This window comes from Hyaena hyaena, unplaced genomic scaffold (genome assembly GCF_003009895.1).
Source record: "Hyaena hyaena isolate Hyena2069 unplaced genomic scaffold, ASM300989v1 scaffold_160, whole genome shotgun sequence".
NCBI classification, from domain to species: Eukaryota; Metazoa; Chordata; class Mammalia; order Carnivora; family Hyaenidae; genus Hyaena; species Hyaena hyaena.
This window is the reverse complement of record NW_024080793.1, coordinates 1,924,885-1,945,758: the sequence shown is the minus strand read 5'-3', so window position 1 is coordinate 1,945,758 and position 20,874 is coordinate 1,924,885. Positions and strand designations below refer to the sequence as shown.

The window sequence follows — 20,874 nt, the reverse complement described above, 5'->3', positions numbered from 1 at the left end:
CTGTTCCCGCAGATGTAGCCACACCTACTGGTGCTACCCTTAGAAATCACTGCATGTACCCTTTTAGAAAGCTAAAAAGTCCTGTTGCAAAGAAGTGCTCCTTAACTCAGGCAACCAGGGGCTCTGTGGGAGGAAGAAACCTGCGTCTGGTTGCACTGGCCTCAGAAGTCAGCTGCAACCTACTGGGCATGGATGGGCTGGGTCACTTTCCGAGTCACACGGCTGAGAAGCAGCAGGGACAGGAGAGGAACTCAACCCTGTCGGCTCTAGAACCCAGGGCTCCCCTGCAAGCTAGGTTGGCTGCTTCCAGGGTACAGCCTGGTTTGGGAAATTGGTACCTTACTGACATTTTCGTAGCAACAGTAGTTTCCCTGTAGATGAGGGGAAGGAGCCAGGAGACCATTCCCTTTCACCACAATAGGAAGCTGAGGCATAACAGGGGTCTACAGGGGCAGATGGCAAGGCAGGCTAGGGTACAGACCCCCGAGCCTTGGGAGCTGGATCCTTGCCCACTCCTCTGGCGCCTGCGCACCGCAGCTCCGTTCCCGCCCAACCCCGCCCAATCGCCCGGGTTTTCAAATTTGAAACCTGCTCCTTTTCCCGCCCGAACTTGTAGACCAGCGCAGGGGGAGGGCGGGGCCGTACGCAGCCAATAGTGCCTCAGAAGCTCCCCAGCCCCGCCCTGAAGGTGACGACAGCAAATTGTAGTGGGCAATGGGCAAATGGGCAAAGGTGCTTGCTGGCCCCGCCTCTGTGGCGCCCACGTGCAGCAGCCGAGCTGGGGCCTCCCAGAGGCCACGGGTTCCCGGACTACATTCTAGGGGCAGATCCTTCACTATCAGCTCCGAGCTGGAAACAGGCCCTGGTACTCCAAGGAGTTGGTGTGGGGTCGCTGAACGAAATGGACAAGATCCTGCTCCCTTCAGCCTGGGGGCTCACCCAAATACTGGGCCTGGAGTCAGTGCCTGTGGCAGCCCTGGGAGTCTGAGGGGATGGGCGGGCTCGTGGAGGTGGGCTGCGGTTCCCTGGTCCCTTCCCAGAGGGGCGGAGCCAAGAACTGGGCCGTCCGGGGGGCGGGGTGCCCGGAGGCGGGGCCCAGCCCCGTGTTTGTTGCACCGTGTCAGTTACATTGTAACAAAAGTGGTGCAGCCGCTCTTCAGACCAGCACCTTAGGCCCGCCCGCCACCAGCTGTCTCCGACATGGAACCTGTGGCCAGCAATATCCAGGTCCTGCTGCAGGCGGCCGAGTTCCTAGAGCGCCGTGAGAGAGGTGAGGAAGAACCCTTGGCCAGACACCAGGCGGCAACCTCGCTGACACGGGCCTGGACTAGACTTGGCTCCCAACTGGAAGGATGCATGCATGGCCTTAGGCAGTAACCCTGAGGCACCCTTTCACACTTTGGCGGGGTGGGGGTTGGTCCACGGGTGGTGGGGTTGGGAAAATGGCCCCGGGGCCAAAAGCCCTTCCCTGACGTGCCCTGCCAGGGGCGCCTGCAGGGACCAGCCCCAGCCTGAAGCGGGCGGGGTGGGGGGGACTCTCTCTGGCAGAAGCTGAGCATGGCTACGCATCCCTGTGCCCGCACCGCAGTACGGGCCCAGTCTACAGGAGGAGGAAGCGATCCCCCCAAGCTTCTGGCACGCTGGACAGTGGGCGGTGAGGAGCGCTGGGGACGGTGGGGAGAGGAGGGGGGATGGGTCCCATCCTTCATGGGGCCTCACCTTTGCCCACTTCCTCCTTGTTGCTTGCATCTTCTAGGCCAGATCCCTTACTCTGGGGGCAATTCAGACCTCTCCTGCCATCTCCTCACTCCCCTCTATTCATCAGGGGACTATTTCTTGAGCAACCCCGATATGTCAGGAACTATAAATAGGACACTTCAGGGTCCTTCTTCCACTCGCACTTCTGCACTTCACGTCTCACTCCACTCGATTTCTCCCACAGGCTTCCTCCTCTTCTCTCGTCTCAACCCTTTGCACTTGCTATTCCCTCCAATTTTAATGCCTCTCCCTCCACTACCCACTTGGGATAGCTTGTTTCTGGCCCAGCTCAGCTGTCATCTCTGCCCGGGAAGCCCTTCCTGACTGCTGGTAGGTGGCCTCGTTTGGACCCCACAACCACCTGGGCAGGCCTTTCAGCTTTGGGCCCAGTTTTCTCTCTCTCTGCCTGGGGACTGCAGTGCCCATGGCTGGCACAAAGTCCCCACATCGGGCTACATTGGGGCAGACAACTATAGTGGATTTTAAGCCCCTGGGACTGAGGGTGTGGTAGTAGTCGCCACCCCCTCACCGCATCCTCCCTGGCATTGGCAGGTCTGTACACAACGAGCTGGAGAAGCGCAGGTGAGTTGCAGCTTTGCCCTGACAGCATCAGGCCCCAGGAACCAACTCCCTTTGGCCTTCCCTCCCCTACTGTCCCTCTGGCCAGCAAGGCTGGGCTGGCACCGCCCTCCAGACTCCTTCTCCTGCAGGAGAGCCCAGCTGAAGCGGTGCCTGGAACAGCTAAAACAGCAGATGCCCCTGGGGGCTGACTGTGCCCGTTACACCACACTGAGCCTTCTGCGCTGGGCCAGGATGCATATCCAGGTATGGAGCTACCCGCACCCTGGGGCCAACCTGCCAGAACTCATGAGAGGTATAGTAGGGAGGTGCTGAGTGAAACTGGGGAGAAAGGCCTAAGGTCATAGCCCAACAGTGTGACATGGGACAGTTTTCTGTGCTTTTAGCTTCCATATGTGTTAAAGAGGAAGAACAGGAGAAAGTAAGGATTGTTAGGAGGCTTAGTGAGTTTGCCCAGTAAAGGTTCATGGCTATTACAGTTATCACTTCATCCTAACTGTGCAAGTTACTTAGCCTCTTTGGACTTTATCCTCCTCTGTAAGAGGGGCATGACTGTTGAAAATATTGATGGGTCATGTGTCAGGGTCCCTAGAACTGCAGAGGGCTGTTTTTCACTCTCCCACTCTCCCGTCCTTCAAGGCCTCCTGTTCTGAGCCCTCTATTCTGATACCATTTTGAAAAGTAGTTCTGAGGCCAGGACAGGGGAAGGACAGAGCAAGTCAGTCACCCATCCTCCCAGGGCCCTTTCGCTGCTTGTGCTAAGCTTAGCACCCCCTGGTGGACAGGAGTGGGGTGTGCCCCAGGCAGCCCCCCACCAACCTCCATGGGAGGTTGGGGAGTGGACCAGAAGAGGCCTTGGGGAACCTGGGTGGCTCAGCTGGTTAAGCGTCCGACTTCGGCTCAGGTCATGATCTCATGGTTTGAGCCCCGCGTCGGGCTCTGTGCTGACAGCTAGCTCAGCCTGGAGCCTGCTTCGGGTTCTGTTGTCTCCCTCTCTCTGACCCTCCCCTGCTCACGCTCTCTCTCTGAAATAAATATAACATTTTAAAAAATTTTAAAAAGAAAACAAGAGGCCTTTTCTTGCCCACTTGGCCCTTTTGACAGAGGCAGAAATGGGGACACAGGCAGGCTAAGTACCAAGCAGCATAGATACTGAGAGGCAGAATCATAACCCAGGCTCAGGTTCCCTGACTTGCAGAATCTGAAGCAGACTCCAGGCTCTGAGCTGCCAGCACAGAGTCTGATGCGGGGCTCGAATTCGCAAACTGAGCTCATGACCTGAGGCCAGTCGGATGCTTAACCGGACTGAGCCACCCAGGTCGAGTGTTTATTGAGCTCCTGTTCTACCAGGCCCTGTTCTAGGCACCAGGGGTTGTGGCAGAGATCCATGTGCTTACACAAGTAAATCATGGTGCAGGGAACGTCAGCACTGCCCTGTAGTGCCTGCATCCCCTCACTCTGTTGAAGAACACCCTGGCCAGGTAGCAGGTCCATTTCTCACATGGAGCTTACCTGGCATGGAGCTTGGAGGGGTGATGTGTCCCCTTGGGTGCTGGCTGGCCCGTGCGCAGGAGCTGGGGATTGCTCCTTCCTTGAAGTCCTATCACGCCTCACCTGGACTCCCTACCTCCTGTTTTGCCTTCTCCAGGCTGTCCTCCATCTTGCCCTAGAATGTTCTTTGCAGCACATAGCTCTCTCTAGGTCTACTGCTGGAAACCTTCCGTGGCTCTTGACAGGACAGTCTCAGTTCCTGCAAAACTGTAGGCCCTTCACAACTCAGGCCTTGCCACTGGTCAGCTTTTGGTCTCCCGTATCCCTGTGCCTCACCAGCAAAGCTGAATTCGCTATGCTCTTCTCAGTTTCCTTCAGCTACGATGCTTCCTCCTGCTCCGTCTTTGCCTAGGCAGCTCTTACTCATCCTTCTACACCCAGTACAAACGTCCCCTCCTCCAGTTCTCCCCTTCTTGTTGACTGAACGCAGGCTTCTGGCCACCAAAGGCTCTGGTGGGAGGACCCTTGGCCCTCCAGTCCTTGGAACCCAGGCTGGCGGAGGTTGAGGAGGATTAATGCTGAAGCCGCAGGGTTCCTGGGAGTCTTGACTGGGAGTTACAAACTGGTAGCCTTTGTTCGGCCTGTAGTTTTCTAAAAATTTGTATTAGTTGGCAGTACTTAAAAGGACATTGGACATGAAAAAGTCCGACTTTACAGCTTCTCTTAGAGAAAGGAGGATGTCTGGCAGCACCAAGCCTGTTTGTGTAAGCCGCACCTGGCTAGTACCTGGAGGTGGCCACCTTGAGCTGTGGTGCCCACTGGCCGGTGTGCAACAGTCCTCCCCAGTCCCTGCTGCTCGCCATTACCGGACTCCTTTAATGTCACCGGACTGGGCTCTGAGAGCCTGAGATTGGGGTGCCCGCCCTCCCTAACTCAACAGAAGAGTGCTCATGGGCTCTTTACATGGGCCCAAGCCTCCAGGCAACTGACCCCACAGCCCCTTGCTCCCTTGGGACCTGCAGAAGCTGGAGGAGCAGGAGCAGCAGGCGCGGTGGCTCAAGGAGAAGCTGCGCAGCAAACAGCAGAGCCTGCAGCAGCAGCTGGAGCAGCTCCGGGGGCCGGCAGGGCCAGGTGAGAGGGAGCGGCCGCGGGCAGACAGCCTGGACTCTTCTGGCCTCTCGTCAGAGCGCTCGGACTCAGACCAAGGTGAGTGCCCTGAAGCTGAGAGGTCGCAGGGAGCAAGCGGGCTGCGTCTGCTGACCGGATCCCTCCCTGTGCAGAGGAGGCCGAGGTGGACGTGGAGAGCCTGGTGTTCGGGGGCGAGGCTGAGCTGCTGCGGGGCTTCGGCGCGGGCCAGGAGCACAGCTACTCACACGGCAGCGGCACCTGGCTATGACCTTCACCGTCCCGGAGTGGACCTCCACCCTCAGACTACTCTCCGCTCTGCCGGCAAGGCTCCCCCAAGCCTCGGGGGCTGCTTGGAGTCACCTCCTGTTGGAATGGACTAAAAGGACCCTTGTGCGGGAACAGATGCCTGCCCCTCACCTTGCCGCTGGCTGTTAGCTGTCCCTCCTGGGGGAGGGGTGCCTGGGTTTCCCGAGTCCTCCGGGGCAGGCAGCTTAGGCCTGGGCCACTCATCCAGGCCTTTTTTTGTAGCACTTGGCTCTGCTGTCCCCAAGGAGGCAGGAAGCCTCTTGGGCCCTCACAGTCCTTCCTAGACAAGGCCCTCTTGGCCTCTGTCCCAGATACTGTACAGTATTGTCATTAAAAGCCTCTTTACTAACTTCCTGTACATGGTCTTACCCGATGAAAACGGGGAACACCCCGCTGCTGACAAACTGGAAAAGAGGAAATGAGATCAGTAGCCATTACTAACACTGTTGACCATATCAGCAGTGTCCCTTTAATCTTCACAGTTGGGGGCTGTCTCCACCTCACAGGCTGGAGGAGGCTGAGCGGGGTGACCTGCCTGCCTGAGGTCCAAAGCCAGCAAAGCACGGAGTCAAGATTCGAACTAAAGGTTTCTGACTCCAGAGCTAGGGCTGATTGAATTCAACAAATATTTATTGAATGCCTATTATGTGCTAGGTATTGTTCCAGGTACTTGGGACACATCAGAGAATGCAATAAAGGTCCCTGCCCTCATGGAGCTTACAGTCTAGTGTTTGTTACCCTTGCATCTGCACGCTGTGACCCCGGGTATGTCACTGCACCTCTCTGCCTGTCCTCAGCTGCCCGATGCGGGAGTAAGCAGGCCCGGCTCAGACATGGGTAACATGCCTGGTGTACCGTAAATGCCAAACGGGACACCCCCGCCCCCCCCTCCAACCCACCACCTAGACAATAGCAAGAGCCGGAAGCTGACTTTTAATAATCAAGAAGGAGGGGGAAGGGCGGAGGGATTTGAGCCGGGTGGTCAGGCGTCCTACCGCACCAGGGCCTGGGCTATAGCTACACGAATTGCTGCTGCTGCTGCTGCTGCTTGGTGGCTGCCTTGCTGGCAAGGTCCTTGGCCTTCTCTGTAGCTGCCAGAGCCGTCTCCTTTGCCTTCTCCTTGGCTTCCTTGGCTGTCTCAACAAGGGTTTTGGAAGGGGCCTCACCTGCAGCAAAGGGCAGGGGCCGGCTTCAGAGGATGCCAAGAAGACCTGCTTCATCACCCCTCCGTGACATTCACCCTCTTTGGGCCAGGCCCCCTCGGAAGGGTGGTATTTGCCCCAGGGGACAGATGAGGAGTCCCAGGCTTAGAGGGGGTGGTGATAGCCACAGACTCCATACCATTCGGGGCAGCTAGGACTTGACCCCAACTTCTCTTTGTGCCCAGAGCCCTCACCTTGCAGCTTGGCCAAGATGTATTCAAAGCCCTTCATAGTCTTGGTCACATTGCTTTTGAACCGGGCAAGGCCAAATTCCTGGCAAAAGAAAAGGGGGAAGACGTGGAGCTTCCCATTGATCCCTAGCCAAGCCTTTGAGCCAAATGCCTGGGCCCCCAAAGACCCAGCACCCCCACAAAGCTGCTCACCTGGACAGCTCTGGAGACACCGAATAAACTAGAGGAGACCCAGGCTTCCCGGCGGATTTCGGTCCAGCCACTGTTATCAGAGTTCACACAGTAAACACATCGTTCCTCCACCACCTGTGTGGGGAATCAGGCCAACCACAATCATGGGGAATCTTTCCCTTTACCAAACGTGCACATCAATTTGATCTCTTGCCTCTTTTTCACAAGACAAGGCAATAAAATGAGAATCTACTTCTTTTGCTTACTGTATTCCCAATCTGCGTTTCAGGAAGACAGCAAGAACATAAAAAAAGGCCATTCTGCTCTCTAAAACCTCTCCTCTGACTCTTCAAACTAAAAGGCATATAGATTCGAGATCACTAGAGCGCCTTCCAGCTCCATCCTGGCCCTGGTAGCTTTCTGTGCTGTGCTTTTAGCCTGCCTTCCACTGACTGCAGCTCTTGAGCTCCCTGGCAGTTGAAATAAAAAGGGAAATCTGGCATCGTCACAGCTCCCATCACCACTCCCTCCCGTTATCAGCGAAGTGTACCACCAGTATTTCCAAAAAGAAACCCTTAAAAGAGATGTCTTGACATCTGGATCACTATCTTTGTAACTTATAAAAACACAGATTATGCCCTCAGGAGAGTCTGCTGTGAAGCCTTCAGAACACTCCAGGGGAGAATATCAGGGTGCCTGCTCACTCTGTGACCTTGTAGGACACTTCCCCTCTCTGAACCTCACTTCCCGCTTTGCATAACAGTAATACCTACCTCCCAGGGTCACTGTGAAGATTAGCTGAGAAAGAAGAGTACTCTGAAAGCTTTTAGAATATTCACAGGAGAGGGGCGACTGGGGTGGGGTGGGGGGTGGGGCTCAGCCGGCTAAGCGTCAGACTTCTGGCTCAGGTCATGATCTCACGGTTCGTGGGTTCGAGCCCCGCGTCGGGCTCTGTGCTGACAGCTAGCTCAGAGCCTGGAGCCTGCTTCTGATTCCATGTCTCCCTCTCTCTCTGACCCTCCCCTGTTCATGCTGTCTCTCTCAGAAATAAAACATTAAAAAAAAAATGTTCACATGAAAGAAAGAAGATACTGCACTATATTTCTTTAACAATAGATTTTCAAGCTATTTTATGTGCAAGAAATCAAAACGTGTAAGAACCTCTTCCTCCAAAATCTCAGGCAGAAATCCATTATGTAAGACAGATAAATGTCTTAATAAATATCATACAACAGAACAACTCTGGCCCATAGCCTCTCCTCTCTGAGGCACAAAGAAATTCCCCCTGGCGGCTTGATGGAGTCCTGTTTGAAAATTACCACCCCCCTCCCTCAGCATCACTCCTGTGGGCCCAAACTAAACATGTGCCAGGCACCATGAGGATACTCTGTATTTAGTCCTTGAAACAACTCTGTAGAACGGATACCCTCAGTTTGAACGACTTAAAAGACTGGTCCAGAGATGCTAACCAGATAAAAAGATCATCTGAGTTTACACTCTAGAGCTATCACTCCCTAGTAACCCAGATATGCCCCAGACCACAGAAGTTCCTTCACTGGCTCCCTAGACACAGACACCTGGAGCTTTCTACTTCTATGTGACCAAGGGGAGGGTAGTCTCACCATCAGCCGGGCATGGTTGATGTTCCAGGTGAAGGTGGTCATGGTCTGGTTCTGCGGGTCCACAATAGAATCCTCCAGGATGTACACCGAGTGAGCAACATTGGCAGGAAACAGTCGCTCGGCCCAGCGGGGCATCCTGTTGGTCTTGGTCAGGAGACGCCGGGACAGGAGCTTCTGGTCAGGGGTCACCTCCCGGTGCACTATGTCTTCCGTCAAGACATGTTTGCTGCAAGTATCAGAGTAAACGTGACTCTCCGGAACATACCGCCTGCTGGGCTTGCATTTGGAGCCTCCTGGCCCAGAATGGCCATGCCTTCCCCAAACTTGGCAGTATCACTTGCAGTGATAAGTGGTGTAGTTTGGACCTGATCTACAGTGCCTTGAGCCTATCCGCAGGCAAATTCCAACTCCCGCCCCCTCGCTGACCGGATTCCAGTGGGGACTGGACCTCATGATTTATTACACCCGTGGAGAATGCCACAGGCACTGGAGTTGGCCAGCGCCCGGGTTTCCAACCTCAAGATCCCTCCCAACTCCTGTGCCGCCGCCTCTTCCTGAGAAGTGAGAGAACCTTGGACTACAGCCTCAAGGCCCAGCCTCCTTCCACTACCTTGCAGGCCTGGCCTGGCCGCTTCACGGATAGGGTTTTCTTACCCTACAGACGGCCGCGGTTCCGCCGAACCCCTACCTACGACTCGATGTCGAGTCTTTCCCGGTCCCACACTTCGATATCCAGTGAGGGGGTAGGATTGCTCTTTCCAGGGCCACGTACCTATAGGGATTCGGGTACCGCTGCCAGAAGGCAGCGAACACTTGGTCCCAGGAACTCCGGAGCACGCTCTGGCCCAGGAAATATTTCACCATCGTCCCGGCCGGGGCGGGCTCAGCACCCAAGCAGCATCAGGGGTGCAAAGCCCGGGGTGGGCACGCGGAGGCCGGGCCGGGGCTCGGCGCACGCCCGCCAGGCTCGCAGCTCAGTCACCACCGCGCCGCGCCCAAGCAGCCTCCGCCGCCATGAGGAGTTGTCGAGCCGCGCGCAACTTCCGGCGCAGCCGCTCAGCCAGCACTTCCGGCGCCCTCACACGTGATCCCGCGGTCCCGCCCCTCCCCCTCTCCCCCCTCCCCCTCCCCCGCGGGAGTCGCGGCGCTGCGGGTCTGACCCGGGTTGAAGGGGCCCCCAGGTTCCGTGGGGAATCCGTGCGGGAGCGACACCTAAGTCCCTCAAACGAGCTGGGCGGCGGCGTGCGGCGCGCGGCGCCGTTAAGGGCGCTGCCGCGCGCGCTCCCAGGCCGCCCCGAATCCTGGGCTCTTCGAAGGAGGATCCGCGCCTGGGGCCAAAGAGCAGGGCAGACGGGGGCACTGCCGGAGCTCGAGCCGACTCAGTGTCTCCAGTCTTAGGTTGGTGCCTGGGGTCGGGGACCGAGGTGTGGGCACTGCCTGCCAGAGCGGAGATCCGGGTTTGCCTCCGCCCCCGCTCAGGACCCTGACGCGGGTGAGGCGGCCCCGGGAGCATGAGCGGGCAGCGCGTGGACGTCAAGGTGGTGATGCTGGGCAAGGAGTACGTGGGCAAGACAAGCCTGGTGGAACGATACGTGCACGACCGCTTCCTGGTGGGGCCCTATCAGAACGTGAGTGCGCTCTGCGGGGCCGGGCACGAGTGGGAGGGAGCTGACCGGCACCCGCGGCCCTGATCGCTTCCTCCCCCCCCCCCCCAACGATTGCAGACCATCGGGGCCGCCTTCGTGGCCAAGGTGATGTCCGTTGGAGACCGGACAGTGACTTTAGGTATTTGGGTAAGTCCCCTGGGCAAGTAGTCCTGAGATAACCCAATTCTGAGGAGGCTTAGGTTCTCCTATTACTGGCTGACTTGTAGTCTCATAGAGGCCATTTCTCTAAACCCCAGTGTAAAAATGGGGGTCTGAAGGACGTGGTATTATTAGTTTGCAGTCTTGGGGAGTAGCTCAGTAACTCAGGCCAGGGCTGAGCCACCCCCTGCCCTTCAGGACACAGCAGGCTCTGAGCGCTACGAGGCCATGAGCCGAATCTACTACCGGGGTGCCAAGGCTGCCATCGTCTGCTATGGTAAGAGAGGTTCTGGCCTGTACCTCAAACAAGGGTTGGGTGTCAGGCTGGCCTTAGAGAACAGCCCCTAACCCTTGGTTGTGTTTCCTGTGTGTCCCACATCAAGACCTGACGGACAGCAGCAGCTTTGAGCGGGCAAAGTTCTGGGTGAAGGAACTGCGCAACCTAGAGGAGGTAAGTGCTCAGACCTCACCAGAGGACCAGAGGCTGGTGGTCCATGGGAGTGACCCTGACCTTGCCTTCTGCTGCAGGGCTGTCAGATCTACCTGTGCGGCACCAAGAGTGATCTGCTGGAGGAGGACAGGCGGCGTCGCCGTGTGGACTTCCATGACGTCCAGGACTATGCAGACAGTAGCTATTCCTCAGCTCTCTGGGGGTGGGGGAAGTGGTTGCTTGGGTGGACCATAAAATAGGGACTGCCTTAGCTGCCATGGCAAGATCCCTTGGGAGTTTCTTCTGGCCTCCCTGAACGTGTGGGTTCCAGTAAGATTCCCTGAATTGCTAGCCTTCCCCTTTGTGTCCACCTTCTCAGGTAGGAGGCATTAGTCATTTCTCTTTACAGATATCAAAGCTCAGCTCTTTGAAACATCCAGCAAGACAGGCCAGAGTGTGGGTGAGTGCTGTCCTGGGCCTCACAGCAGAACAGGAAGGGGCACCAGAGGAGGCAGAGAAGAGCCTAGAGGGCTGGGTTATTGGGTGATTCCAAGGTTACTGGCTTTGAGCTCTCACCGACTTGTCCTTTTTCCTGCCAGACGAGCTTTTCCAGAAAGTGGCAGAGGATTACGTCAGTGTGGCTGCCTTCCAGGTGATGACAGGTGTGTGCTTCCCCAGCCTCTCTGGAGACTTCCTTCCTCTAGGCCTGCTGCATCTTGCCCCCTTCACAAGTTACCTGATCCCCAAACAGAATGGTGCTAAATTGCCACCTCTCGTTGACAGAGGACAAGGGCGTGGATCTGGGCCAGAAGGCAAACCCCTACTTCTACAGCTGTTGTCATCACTGAGTCACCACCGTTCACCTGGCCTGGGGGGGGGCTGGATATTAAAGGAATTTCCCCAGAGAGCTAGACCTAGCTCTTGTCTGGGGTTGAGTGGTCAACTGTCTGAGCTACCCCCAGTCCCCATGACAGCAGGGGTGGCACCTGCCTGTGCTGGCCCATGGAACGGAGGCAGCATTGGGCTGACTGATGGGCATGAGGAGGGTAAAGGCTTATTTGGACCCCAGGGTCCTGCCCTGGACAGCACTTGTGTCTGCAAATTATTTAAGTGGCTTCTGATTTGTAAATAAAAGCAATGCACTGTGAATCACACTCAGCCCCTCTCCCTGCTGTGCCAAGACACCTAGTTCTTTCTGGTGCCACTTGGCTGTCCTCACTTCCTATATGAAGGCTCCTCCCAGCTCTTATTTTGGAAACCAAGTAACTTCACCCCAGGGAAGCAGCTGAGATAATGGAGAAACAAAAGGACCTTCTTCTGTTCTTTAGGGGAGACAAAGATAGGTGAGAGATTGTGGTTGGGGCAATGCAAAGCTCACGTTTCCATCTTGGTATTGAGAAGAGCAAGGCAGGCACTTAAATGGTGTCCAGATATCAAAGGGTCAAGCACTCCTATCTCACTGGTTGGTTCTACCACTATTGTTGTCTAGGTCCATGAGTCATGTCTGTGGCTCAGACCTTAAGCTTCCCAGCAATATCTTAACAATGTGGGTTAATGGGAGAAGAATCATAAGTTCTGCAAGACAGAAAGGTCTCCTAGATCCAGACTGGGATCCAGTTCAGCTATCAACAGAAAAGGACCTGAACTCGGCTGAGTTTCTCATTTGTAAAATGAGGTGACCATCACCAAGTTCAGGATGCTCAAGATCTGGAAAAAGTGACTCTAGTTAACTCTAGGCCTGAATGCTTGTCTTCTCATGCTACTCTTCCCCAGAGCTTTGTGCTGAAGGGGCAGGAAGTTCAGGACTACGTGAGGAGGAGAGACAGACTCCCAAGACTCCCCCAAAGTATATTTTTGGGCCTTAGGCATATATCTGTAGACAGGGCTGGTGCTTCCTCTTCAACTAAAAAGCATACGCCAGTCCTTTCCAGTTATGGGAGCCTGGGCCAGGTTTTCTACACCGCCTAGCATCTATCTCTGAAGAACTAAAAATGTGGCCAGAATGGCCAGACTCACACTCTGAAAGTACTATGGTTCCACTTCCCTTTTTAAAACCAATTCCTCAAAATATCCTTCCTTCATGGGTAATGGAAGCTTCCTGTATAGGGGCTAGAACAGACACCGGCCACTCCCAAAGGAAGTGAAAACCATTCTGGCAGATGGTGGCTGCTGCAAGAAAACCCATACAACTCCTAGGAGATGCTCAGAGGGGCTACCTCCACCATGTCCCCGACCTGGGAACTATCTCAGGGGCTGGCTTCTGCTCTCACCCACACACATCCTCCCTCCTGTTACGCTACATCTCCCCACGGACAACAAACAAAACACAGGGCAAGGGCCATAAGAGTAAAGTTAAACTTTACTTTACAGTAATTTTTTTTTCTATATACAAAGAATTACAGTACATGTTTATGGGGACTCCTACAGGGCTCCCCTCTTTTTCACTAAGTTTCACTTACAGCTGACCATCTATGGGGGGAAGGGACAAAAGACCAGTGATGGACCTCGGCCAACACCCCCCCCAACACACCTTTCTTAAAAATATAGAGATTTGTATTGTCAGCTTGTTTCTTTGCCAAGACTTAGAAAGCTGCTCTTCCATGCGCTCCTGTGTGCTGCACTCACCCATCTTCAACACACTCCTCTACATGCACACACAGGCAGCACCCACCTTGGACCTGGAGACCACCTGCTCTCTGCCCCTCCCCTGGAAGTCTAAAGCACCAGGACCATTCACTTCTGCTCCTGTTCCCTGGGCTCATCTCCTGTCCACATTTACTGGACTTCCAGGGTGTTGCACCTGAAGCCCCTCAATAGCCGGATGTTTTGAAAGCCATGGGAAAGCAGCTCCAGAGAAGGGACCATGTAAGAGTTTAACATGATTTTGCTTATGCTGGTAGGAAACATTTCTTCTCAGGTGGTGGATTTCTAATTAAAATAAACTCTTTCCACCTCCTTAAGAAATATTACCCTTAATCTTCATAAGCGGTAGAGGTGCTCCCATGAGAGTGGAAGAGGTAGAGAGGGGCAGAAGGTAACTGAAGGAGAACCCCAGAGTAGGAGCTCTCTACCAAACTGTCCTAGGCAGTGTGGACGGAGGCTACACCAGGTGACAAAGTGACACCAGCCCTGAGAAACTCAATGACCACCCTCATCTGGATACAGCATCTCTTCCACCTAGGACTGCGCTGAACCACTCCAGGGTCAGGTGCAGGCTTCGCTGAGGCTCTGCCTTCTTCTCTAATAGAGCCTCAAAGAAACCATTCTACATGAAACTTCTTCCTCCCAAACAGGAACCCGAGTTTCTCAAGTCACCAGTCCCTCAACCCTTGGCAGTGCTTATTTATATCAGAAAATTAGCACCATCATTACATTTTTGTGTGTTCAAAGCAATTATCTATTCTTATTTCAATTTTACTACAGCAACCTCTGGCCCTGCTGCATTGGCCCTAGGAAGCTCAGCTGAGAGCTCACTGGCTGCAGCCAACGAAAGTCTCATGCAGCAGCTACCTAGCTCTAAGTGATCTGGAATGTCTAGCACACGAAGCAGCCCGAGCATTATTCAGCAGGAAAAGGGGCTTGTGGCAGCTCCTTTCTTGTCATGATCTCCGGTTAGGACACTGCGTCACTCTGACCTCCTGGTTGACAAACCCCAAGAGGATGACAATATCCTCCAAAAAGCCTTAGGAGAAAATCCACTTTATAGGAGCTGAGGGCAAAATCCATCCACACTTAGTGCTTTCCTGATTCCTCTCCACAGGGGAAGCTGCCAGGACCAGATTTCTTTCCTGCCACTCTGTTCTCATGATGCAACCCGGGAGTCCAGCTCCAGTGAGTAGATGCTGCTGAGCCTGGGAAAGGATCGCTGATGCACTTTGTGCCCTGATTGTAGTGTGGGGTAGAGAATGTGAAGATAAAATAATTATTTTCATCGATGCTAAAGATGCAGATTTGGTAGTTTTTCTTTAGAGGATCAACAAACACAGTGATTTAAATCACCTCAAACTCAGTAACTTCAGGGGGAAGCAGACATTTAAAAACCTGGGATGCTTCTGTAGCAAAGACAGTTATTTTGCTATTAGAATGAGTTTGCTCCAGGCAAAGCAAATGAGGCTTTGAATTCAAATTTCAACAGTTTTTCTGACTTAACAGGGCTAGGAGAAGCATTGGTTCTTTAGCTATGGAAGCCATGGCTTCCCCCTCTGAAACACTTCCTGAGGACTGGCTTAGAGGCAGACACTCTTTGAGATCCTGATTTCCAGGGACTTGGCCAAATACCAAAATGCTATCCTGCACAAAGATCAGGAGTTTCTAAGAGAAAAGCTTTCCTTTTAACTGCCAATTCATGTCCTCTGGAGAAAAGGTCTCAGTACAAGACTCCAGGAAGAGTCCCCAAGGGCTGGCAAGGTCACTCCCTCACCACTGTCCTTATGGAAGGGTCTCAATTTCCCAGAGTCCAGTCCTTGGACTCTGCTTCTAATTGTACAGTGACTGCTTTCATGTTAACAATCTGGTATCAGAAGCTGCTGTCAGTGGACCTGATAGCTGAATTTCTAGTTTCCATTCCACCGAAGAGTCTTTCAATAACCCTCAAAAAAGCCTGGCTGTCCATCCATTTAGATAAAGAACTGCCACCATCCCCACCCCACCCCCAAACCAAGCACAAAAGTTGTTTTCCCAGACAGGTCTGGAAGGAAGTTTCCAGTAAATGGTGGAGAATGGAAAGAACCAAACCAAAATCACAAAGTGGCCAATCATGGCCCACCTTTCCCTTAACTCCTTGTCCTGTGAGACATATCTTGAGCGGCTGTCAAGTCAATTACCTACCAAAGCCTACTTCAGAGAAGCTATTTAAGGATCAAACTTCTCCACTTAAAATTTTTTACATAGCCTGCACATACCCCGCCCCCCCCAAATTCACAGTTTATTTCATGAAACAAAGAGCTACGGTAATTTAACACACAACATAGTGAAAGGAGATTCTGACAGTGCAGTGGGAATAGCTTTCTGATCACAACTACTGATGACAGGAGAGAAAAGGGCACAGGACTGGCACCAAGCAAACCCTACTCATACAGCCTAAGAGATTAAGGAAAGGGACCTACTAGCTGCAGTTATATACTTATTCTCACACATGATAAATACTTAATATAATGAACTTTAATGTTCTGGGTGGATTTCTTTAAAAATATCTTCTCCATGGTTTAAAATTTTTTTAAAAGAAAATAAGATGCTTTGTTTTCTCTTCCTTTTAAACAAAGAGCATTTCCTCTCTCATGATATGGGAAGAGAGACAGGATGGAAAGGGGAGAACTAGGCAGGTGGAATTTACAGAGGAGATTCCGAGGTCTAAGTGAGATGCAGAGATATGCCCCCAAACTTGGGACAGCCCTGCCCAGCCTCGTACCTCTGCCTGAGTTCAAGCGTCTCATCCCGAGACAGACTTTGGGAAATAAAAGCAAATTTTTCTTCTAATCTTTATATAAAGCGCAAATGCTTCTGTAACCATTGTTCCCTCCTTAGAAGTGATACGGGCAACCTTGATAGGAACTTAGGAGGAGGAAATTGGGACAAAATACAGAATCCTGTTGAGGGTGTAAAAGCCGTAAGTGAGACAGAATGGCCAGGAGACATTTGGGTCAGGAGATGGCCTGTTGGCTAAAGCTGCTGGCTAAGTTGGCAAAGCAGAGAGGTAAACACATTTGGTCTAGGGACAAAGGAGGGGTGAATGAATGGGAAGGAACTGGCCAAACAGCACTTCCTGTTGGCAGTTGGTGAGCTGGGTGAATAGTAGGGCAGGGTAGCACCAACAGATTTCCCAGCCCTTGGGCCCCAGCTCAGGGCAGCAGTAACAGATAATCAGCAGTTATGAGGAATCATATCTCAGACTGGACATTGCTCTAAACACCGTATCTTGCCGGTCATAGGGGAGAGGTTCTGGCTTGCCTTTGAACTAAATTAGCAGGCAGGTGCTCTTAATATAGAACACAGCAATTCTCAGGGATAGGGTGGTAGAACTCACCAGTGAAGGAGGGGACTCCCTCCATTTAGGTAGGAGGGCAAAGGATCAAAAGAGAAGCAATTTTCCATCAGGACCTGGGACTCTCCCTGAGCTGGTGGTAGATCTAGCCCAGAGCTTGCCAGAGATTCCCTATGTCCACTGCCTGACTCTGAAATCTGAAAGCACCTGAGTTTGGGGGGCAGGCATGGAGTGGGTTGATGTAAAAGGAAAAAAACCAGTAGAAAAGAAAGGTAAGCTTGCCAATTGCCTTCTTGTACTCTGAGAAAGCTACATCCTTGTAGAGCTCAGCCCCCAAATCAGCTGCTCTGCCAAGGACAGAGCTTTAGACTCTGCCCAGCCAGCAGCTCCACTTGGCCTTGATGCAACCCCCTCTTGCCTACAGAGAAGACCCCCACATAAGGGTGTGTGCATAAACATGCACACTCAACCAGGGGACACTTACTCAACACAACCACTTCTGGGGCTACAGAGGACATTACGAAATGAGTCTGTGGAACCCCAGGGCCCCTCAGAACTTCCTGTTATTTCCCAGTCAAAGGTTCGTGAAAATAGCCTGGGACCCAGGCAGGCAGGTTAGGCTCACAGGGATCAGGTCTTCTTTATCTCTGTATCTCCTGTCAGTGACTAGCACCTGGCCTAGCACATGTGAATGATCAAGAAATCACCACTGATATGAATAGATGTCAGTTCCTCCCAAGTGTTCATCAGGTGCCCTCAGTGGGGCTCTGTAGAGCTAGAGAAATAGCTTTGAGAGCCCCTCTAGCTTCCAACCTAACCAGTGGAATTGAATCCCATGCTTGACTCCAGAGTGGACTTTTTATTTCAAGTTACCATGTGTAAAGGTTGGAGGAAAAAGACCCAAGTTTGTCTGTCTCCTTGGTTGGGGCCCACTTGGATTTCCATACATGGTTTACACAACCACATGCCCCCACTGGCTAATGTCACAAGAGTTCTGAGTGTTGGGATATAAGGAAAGAATAACAGTGGGAAAGTGTTGGGGTCTGTTTTTTTTAAGAGAGGAAAAGAAAGATGATTTCCCTTCCCCAAGAACCCTGGGGGCAGCTGGTCTGGTCATGTGACATTTACTTGTATTATTTCTGTTCTGACTCTGCACACGTGTGACTGGAAGGAGCCTGGTTAAGAGCTGGAAGTGTATTTTGCTCTGGTTTAGGGTCTTGCCCTCTTCCAAGAGACCAGCAAGTCTGTGCCAATGTCTGTGTGCTCCCAGAGGACCAGCAAGACGGTGATATTGTCTGTCCAGCCACCATGGGCCAGAGCCCTGGCCCTGGTGAGGCCTTTCCCAGGGCCCAGGGACTCTGCTCTGTGGTTGCCAACTTCTTCTCTTCAGTACAGAGGGAGGATGGGGCCTTCCCAAGGGGCCTGAAGGACTGCCCACTCTTGGCAGCAAGTCCAGGTAGTTGCTGGCCTCCGGCCATCTGCTTCACCTGCTTCACGAGGCCCGATGCTTGACCAGGAGGCCCTGATGTCTGCTCTACCCCCGCAGATGCTCTTCCTGAGGCCGGAGTTGTTGGCTCATATAAAAAAGCCTTGGCAGGGGACTGAGAGAGAAGTCTGGCCTGGGTGAGTGATTTAACCGCTTGCCAGGGGTGCTCCAAAGGGACTGCTGCTTTCCCCGGTGGCTGCAGGACAGCATCTGCCACATTGCCTCTCTCTATAGCCCTCGGCATCTGCCCTAGACCTTTGCTGGCAGTCCATGAGCTTGATTCCAACACCGGCATCTTCTCATCAATCTGTGATGTGACCTCATGAGGTGAAGCAGCCCGTTCTTTCTGGTGAGGAGTTAAGTCTATGAGATCCATTACCAAAGCAGCTCTATTTTTTGACTGAGTATTCTGGTCCACAGGCCTCAGTGCTTTTTCCTTAGCTACCAGGGTCTGGACCACAGCTGACAGTACTTTGTCAGGAGGTGGGAGTCTCTGGGACAAAGGAGCATGGGATTTGTCTGGGGGCCTGTCTGAAGTCTGGGGTTTGGGACCGCTGGTGACTAGCAGTCTGTCAGGCGGTGGAAGTCTTAGGCCAGTAGGGACTGGGGTTTTCTCCAGCGACTGGGGCCTTGGGCTGGCAGCACCTATGGATTTATCCATCCTTGGGTCAGCCGTCCCCAGAGGTCTTTCCAGTGGTTGGGACCTGACTGAGGGTGAGGAGCTTATGCCGGTCACTGGAGAGGGTTTGTCAGATAGTGGGGGTCTTGGTCCTGCCACTGCAGGTGGCCTGTCCAGTGGCTTCTGGCTGGATACCAAGGATTGGGGTTTGGTCCCCGACCCAGCAAGGTCCCTGACCCTATCTACAGGCTGGGGCCTGGAGTCAGTTCTGTCAGGAGGTCTTTCAGGCAGCGGTGGCCTCTGACAAGTTCCTGCCAGAGCTTTTTTGGACAGTGACAGTGTCTGGTTGGTGTCAGCAGGCAGCTTATCCATCATCTTGGGCCCCTGAGCAGCCACTCCTGACGAATGCTCTGCCAGGTGAGTGCCTGGGCCTGGAGGCAGCGGTACTGGGGGAGGCACATACTCACGGATCTCCCCAGGTTCCAGAGGATTGGGCCCACAGGGGTCATGCTCAGTACAAGACAAACGCCCATCCAACTTGGAGATGAAGAGCATCCCTTCCCGATGCTGCTTACAAAAGGAACTGGGACACATCTCACAGAAGGAGGCTGCTTCCTTCCCACAGATGTCACATTGATGCCAAGGACACTCCCATTTCCCTGAAAACACAGATGTGAAACAAATGTTTAGGAAAATAAGCAAGGCACATGAAATGGGCCATGGCTCTGAGCCTGGGTCAAAGGAGTGATTTCAAACTGCCACCTTCTGCAGAGAGCTCATGCCACTCACCCAACACCTCCCCGTGCCCCAAAGTCTCAGATTTTCCTGTACAACACATAAAAATAAAAGCCAAATACCAAGCAGCAATTGAGTATCAACTAAATATAGAGTCAGAGGTAATTTCTTATTACTATGACTATTTCTAGCAAGGGGAAAAAAACCCAAAAGTCCCCTTAGATAGAATGTGAAGCTATTACTTCCACAGTTTTGCAAACTCCATTTGTCTTATATAGCCTTTAAATATTCAACTCTAAGAGGATAATTAAACTCAGCTATTTAAACTTCTATTTGGTTATATTTAGGAACAGGTAGTAGATACACAAATGTGGAAAATGTGACATTTTCCTTTGCCCAATTTGAAGTCTTGAAACCAGCATAAACGTTACCTATACTGTCCACACAGAATCAGTGGAAAAGACCCTTACTTACCATCTATTTGCCCCTATTTTATAACACCTGAGAGTCTTTGCCACGGACAGCGTTTCTGCTTCGGCTCATAGTTTCCAAATAAACTATGCTAGCCCTGACTCCTGGCTCACAGGCAAGATCATTTCTACTGCACCCTGTGCCAGCTATCATCCTGAATTATTGATTTTAAAGTAAATCAACTGACAGGTCATCTTGTGGCCTTGCCCTCATACTACCTCCATTTCTATTATTTCATAACCGTGCTAACTGTACATTGAAGAAAAGCTAGTTCAGGGAAAAACTCCTCTCACTCTCACCCTAACGTTCTTCTCTTTCTGCAGTTCCTGGAAGCAGGCCACTAGTGAAGTATAATTTCATCAGGAGTGGCTCCATACAGTTTTCATACCTCTGTCATCAAAAACAGACCACATATCCAAGTCCCTTTCTAACTCCAAGTAACAACTCAAAAGTTAGTGGCTTCTCCAGCTACAAATTCCTGGACACCTATTTGCCTAAGCAGCTCTCTCACATGTTAGCTGATGCAGAGGAAGTGGGTGAAGGGGGCTAAAGGGGTATCTAGACCACAACTCACTGACCGCAATAACCCCAGACTCCATGCTGTCTTAACCTCTCTTTAGAAAGGAAACATGATTTAGTGGCCTTGAAGTCAGAAAACCTGGCTTTCAATCCAGCTCCTCCATCTATATGCTCTATTGTGACAAGTCATCTCACCAAACTGGACTCTCAGTTTCCTCATCTGCATCATGGGAAGGTGAAAAGGTCTCATCTTTATGGGTTGCTGGGAGGATAAAATAACATAACATAAATGTAAATAAAGTGCTTGACATATAATAAGTAAGCTTCTGTTCCCTTCTCTATAACCTAGAATTCCAAGCCTTTATGGTCATTTATTTCCAG

General features: G+C 52.6%; 4 protein-coding genes across 10 annotated transcripts in view; 2 read left to right on the top strand and 2 right to left on the bottom strand.

Annotated features, from left to right (window-relative positions):
• Window positions 1-1,063: 1,063 nt before the first annotated feature.
• Window positions 1,064-5,940, top strand: MXD3 (MAX dimerization protein 3). Of its 3 annotated transcripts, none has more exons than XM_039239714.1 (6): window positions 1,064-1,270; window positions 1,549-1,654; window positions 2,031-2,088; window positions 2,311-2,340; window positions 2,469-2,583; window positions 4,851-5,940. In XM_039239714.1, exons 2-6 carry the CDS (start codon window positions 1,558-1,560, stop codon window positions 5,334-5,336), a joined length of 786 nt encoding a protein of 261 aa, XP_039095645.1. In that variant the 5' UTR covers window positions 1,064-1,270; window positions 1,549-1,557; the 3' UTR covers window positions 5,337-5,940. The 3 variants fall into 3 exon arrangements, with proteins under 3 accessions (XP_039095645.1, XP_039095646.1, XP_039095644.1); XM_039239715.1 differs by lacking the exon at window positions 2,031-2,088 and having other exon boundaries at window positions 4,851-5,034; window positions 5,109-5,326; XM_039239713.1 differs by lacking the exon at window positions 2,031-2,088.
• PRELID1 (PRELI domain containing 1) lies at window positions 5,875-9,500 on the bottom strand. Its single transcript, XM_039239716.1, has 5 exons — window positions 9,221-9,500; window positions 8,449-8,674; window positions 6,848-6,961; window positions 6,659-6,737; window positions 5,875-6,428 (listed from the first exon to the last, which is right to left on the bottom strand). The coding sequence occupies exons 1-5, from the start codon at window positions 9,310-9,312 to the stop codon at window positions 6,280-6,282; spliced, it is 660 nt and encodes a 219-aa protein (XP_039095647.1). The 5' UTR covers window positions 9,313-9,500; the 3' UTR covers window positions 5,875-6,279.
• Window positions 9,501-9,566: 66 nt separating this feature from the next.
• Window positions 9,567-14,727, top strand: RAB24 (RAB24, member RAS oncogene family). 2 transcript variants are annotated; one of them, XM_039239717.1, is made up of 9 exons: window positions 9,567-9,846; window positions 9,928-10,076; window positions 10,173-10,241; window positions 10,452-10,530; window positions 10,637-10,704; window positions 10,782-10,881; window positions 11,093-11,143; window positions 11,283-11,345; window positions 14,444-14,727. In XM_039239717.1, the coding sequence occupies exons 2-9, from the start codon at window positions 9,960-9,962 to the stop codon at window positions 14,530-14,532; spliced, it is 636 nt and encodes a 211-aa protein (XP_039095648.1). In that variant the 5' UTR covers window positions 9,567-9,846; window positions 9,928-9,959; the 3' UTR covers window positions 14,533-14,727. The 2 variants fall into 2 exon arrangements, with proteins under 2 accessions (XP_039095648.1, XP_039095649.1); XM_039239718.1 differs by lacking the exon at window positions 14,444-14,727 and adding an exon at window positions 11,467-11,837 and having other exon boundaries at window positions 9,567-10,076.
• A 1,098-nt stretch (window positions 14,728-15,825) lies between these two features.
• Window positions 15,826-20,874, bottom strand: part of NSD1 (nuclear receptor binding SET domain protein 1) — a 139,201-nt gene continuing 134,152 nt past the window's right edge. For all 4 annotated transcript variants that reach the window (XM_039239709.1, XM_039239710.1, XM_039239708.1 and 1 more), the window contains exon 23: window positions 15,826-19,427. In XM_039239709.1, the coding sequence (XP_039095640.1) occupies window positions 17,797-19,427 (1,631 nt within the window). In that variant the 3' untranslated portion in view covers window positions 15,826-17,796. The remainder of the gene's footprint in view (window positions 19,428-20,874) is intronic.

Excerpts from the sequence above, each read along its gene's own strand:
- MXD3 (XM_039239713.1), top strand. The coding sequence starts at position 1,201 with ATGGAACCTGTGGCCAGCAATATCCAGGTCCTGCTGCAGGCGGCCGAG. Across the intron at positions 1,655-2,310 it reads GGCACGCTGGACAGTGGGCG|GTCTGTACACAACGAGCTGG; the intron begins GTGAGGAGCGCT and ends TGGCATTGGCAG. Across the intron at positions 2,584-4,850 it reads GGGCCAGGATGCATATCCAG|AAGCTGGAGGAGCAGGAGCA; the intron begins GTATGGAGCTAC and ends TGGGACCTGCAG.
- PRELID1 (XM_039239716.1), bottom strand. The coding sequence starts at position 9,312 with ATGGTGAAATATTTCCTGGGCCAGAGCGTGCTCCGGAGTTCCTGGGAC. Across the intron at positions 8,675-9,220 it reads CGGTACCCGAATCCCTATAG|CAAACATGTCTTGACGGAAG; the intron begins GTACGTGGCCCT and ends TGATACTTGCAG. Across the intron at positions 6,962-8,448 it reads TCAACCATGCCCGGCTGATG|GTGGTGGAGGAACGATGTGT; the intron begins GTGAGACTACCC and ends TTCCCCACACAG.
- RAB24 (XM_039239717.1), top strand. The coding sequence starts at position 9,960 with ATGAGCGGGCAGCGCGTGGACGTCAAGGTGGTGATGCTGGGCAAGGAG. Across the intron at positions 10,242-10,451 it reads CAGTGACTTTAGGTATTTGG|GACACAGCAGGCTCTGAGCG; the intron begins GTAAGTCCCCTG and ends CCTGCCCTTCAG. Across the intron at positions 10,882-11,092 it reads CGTCCAGGACTATGCAGACA|ATATCAAAGCTCAGCTCTTT; the intron begins GTAGCTATTCCT and ends TTCTCTTTACAG.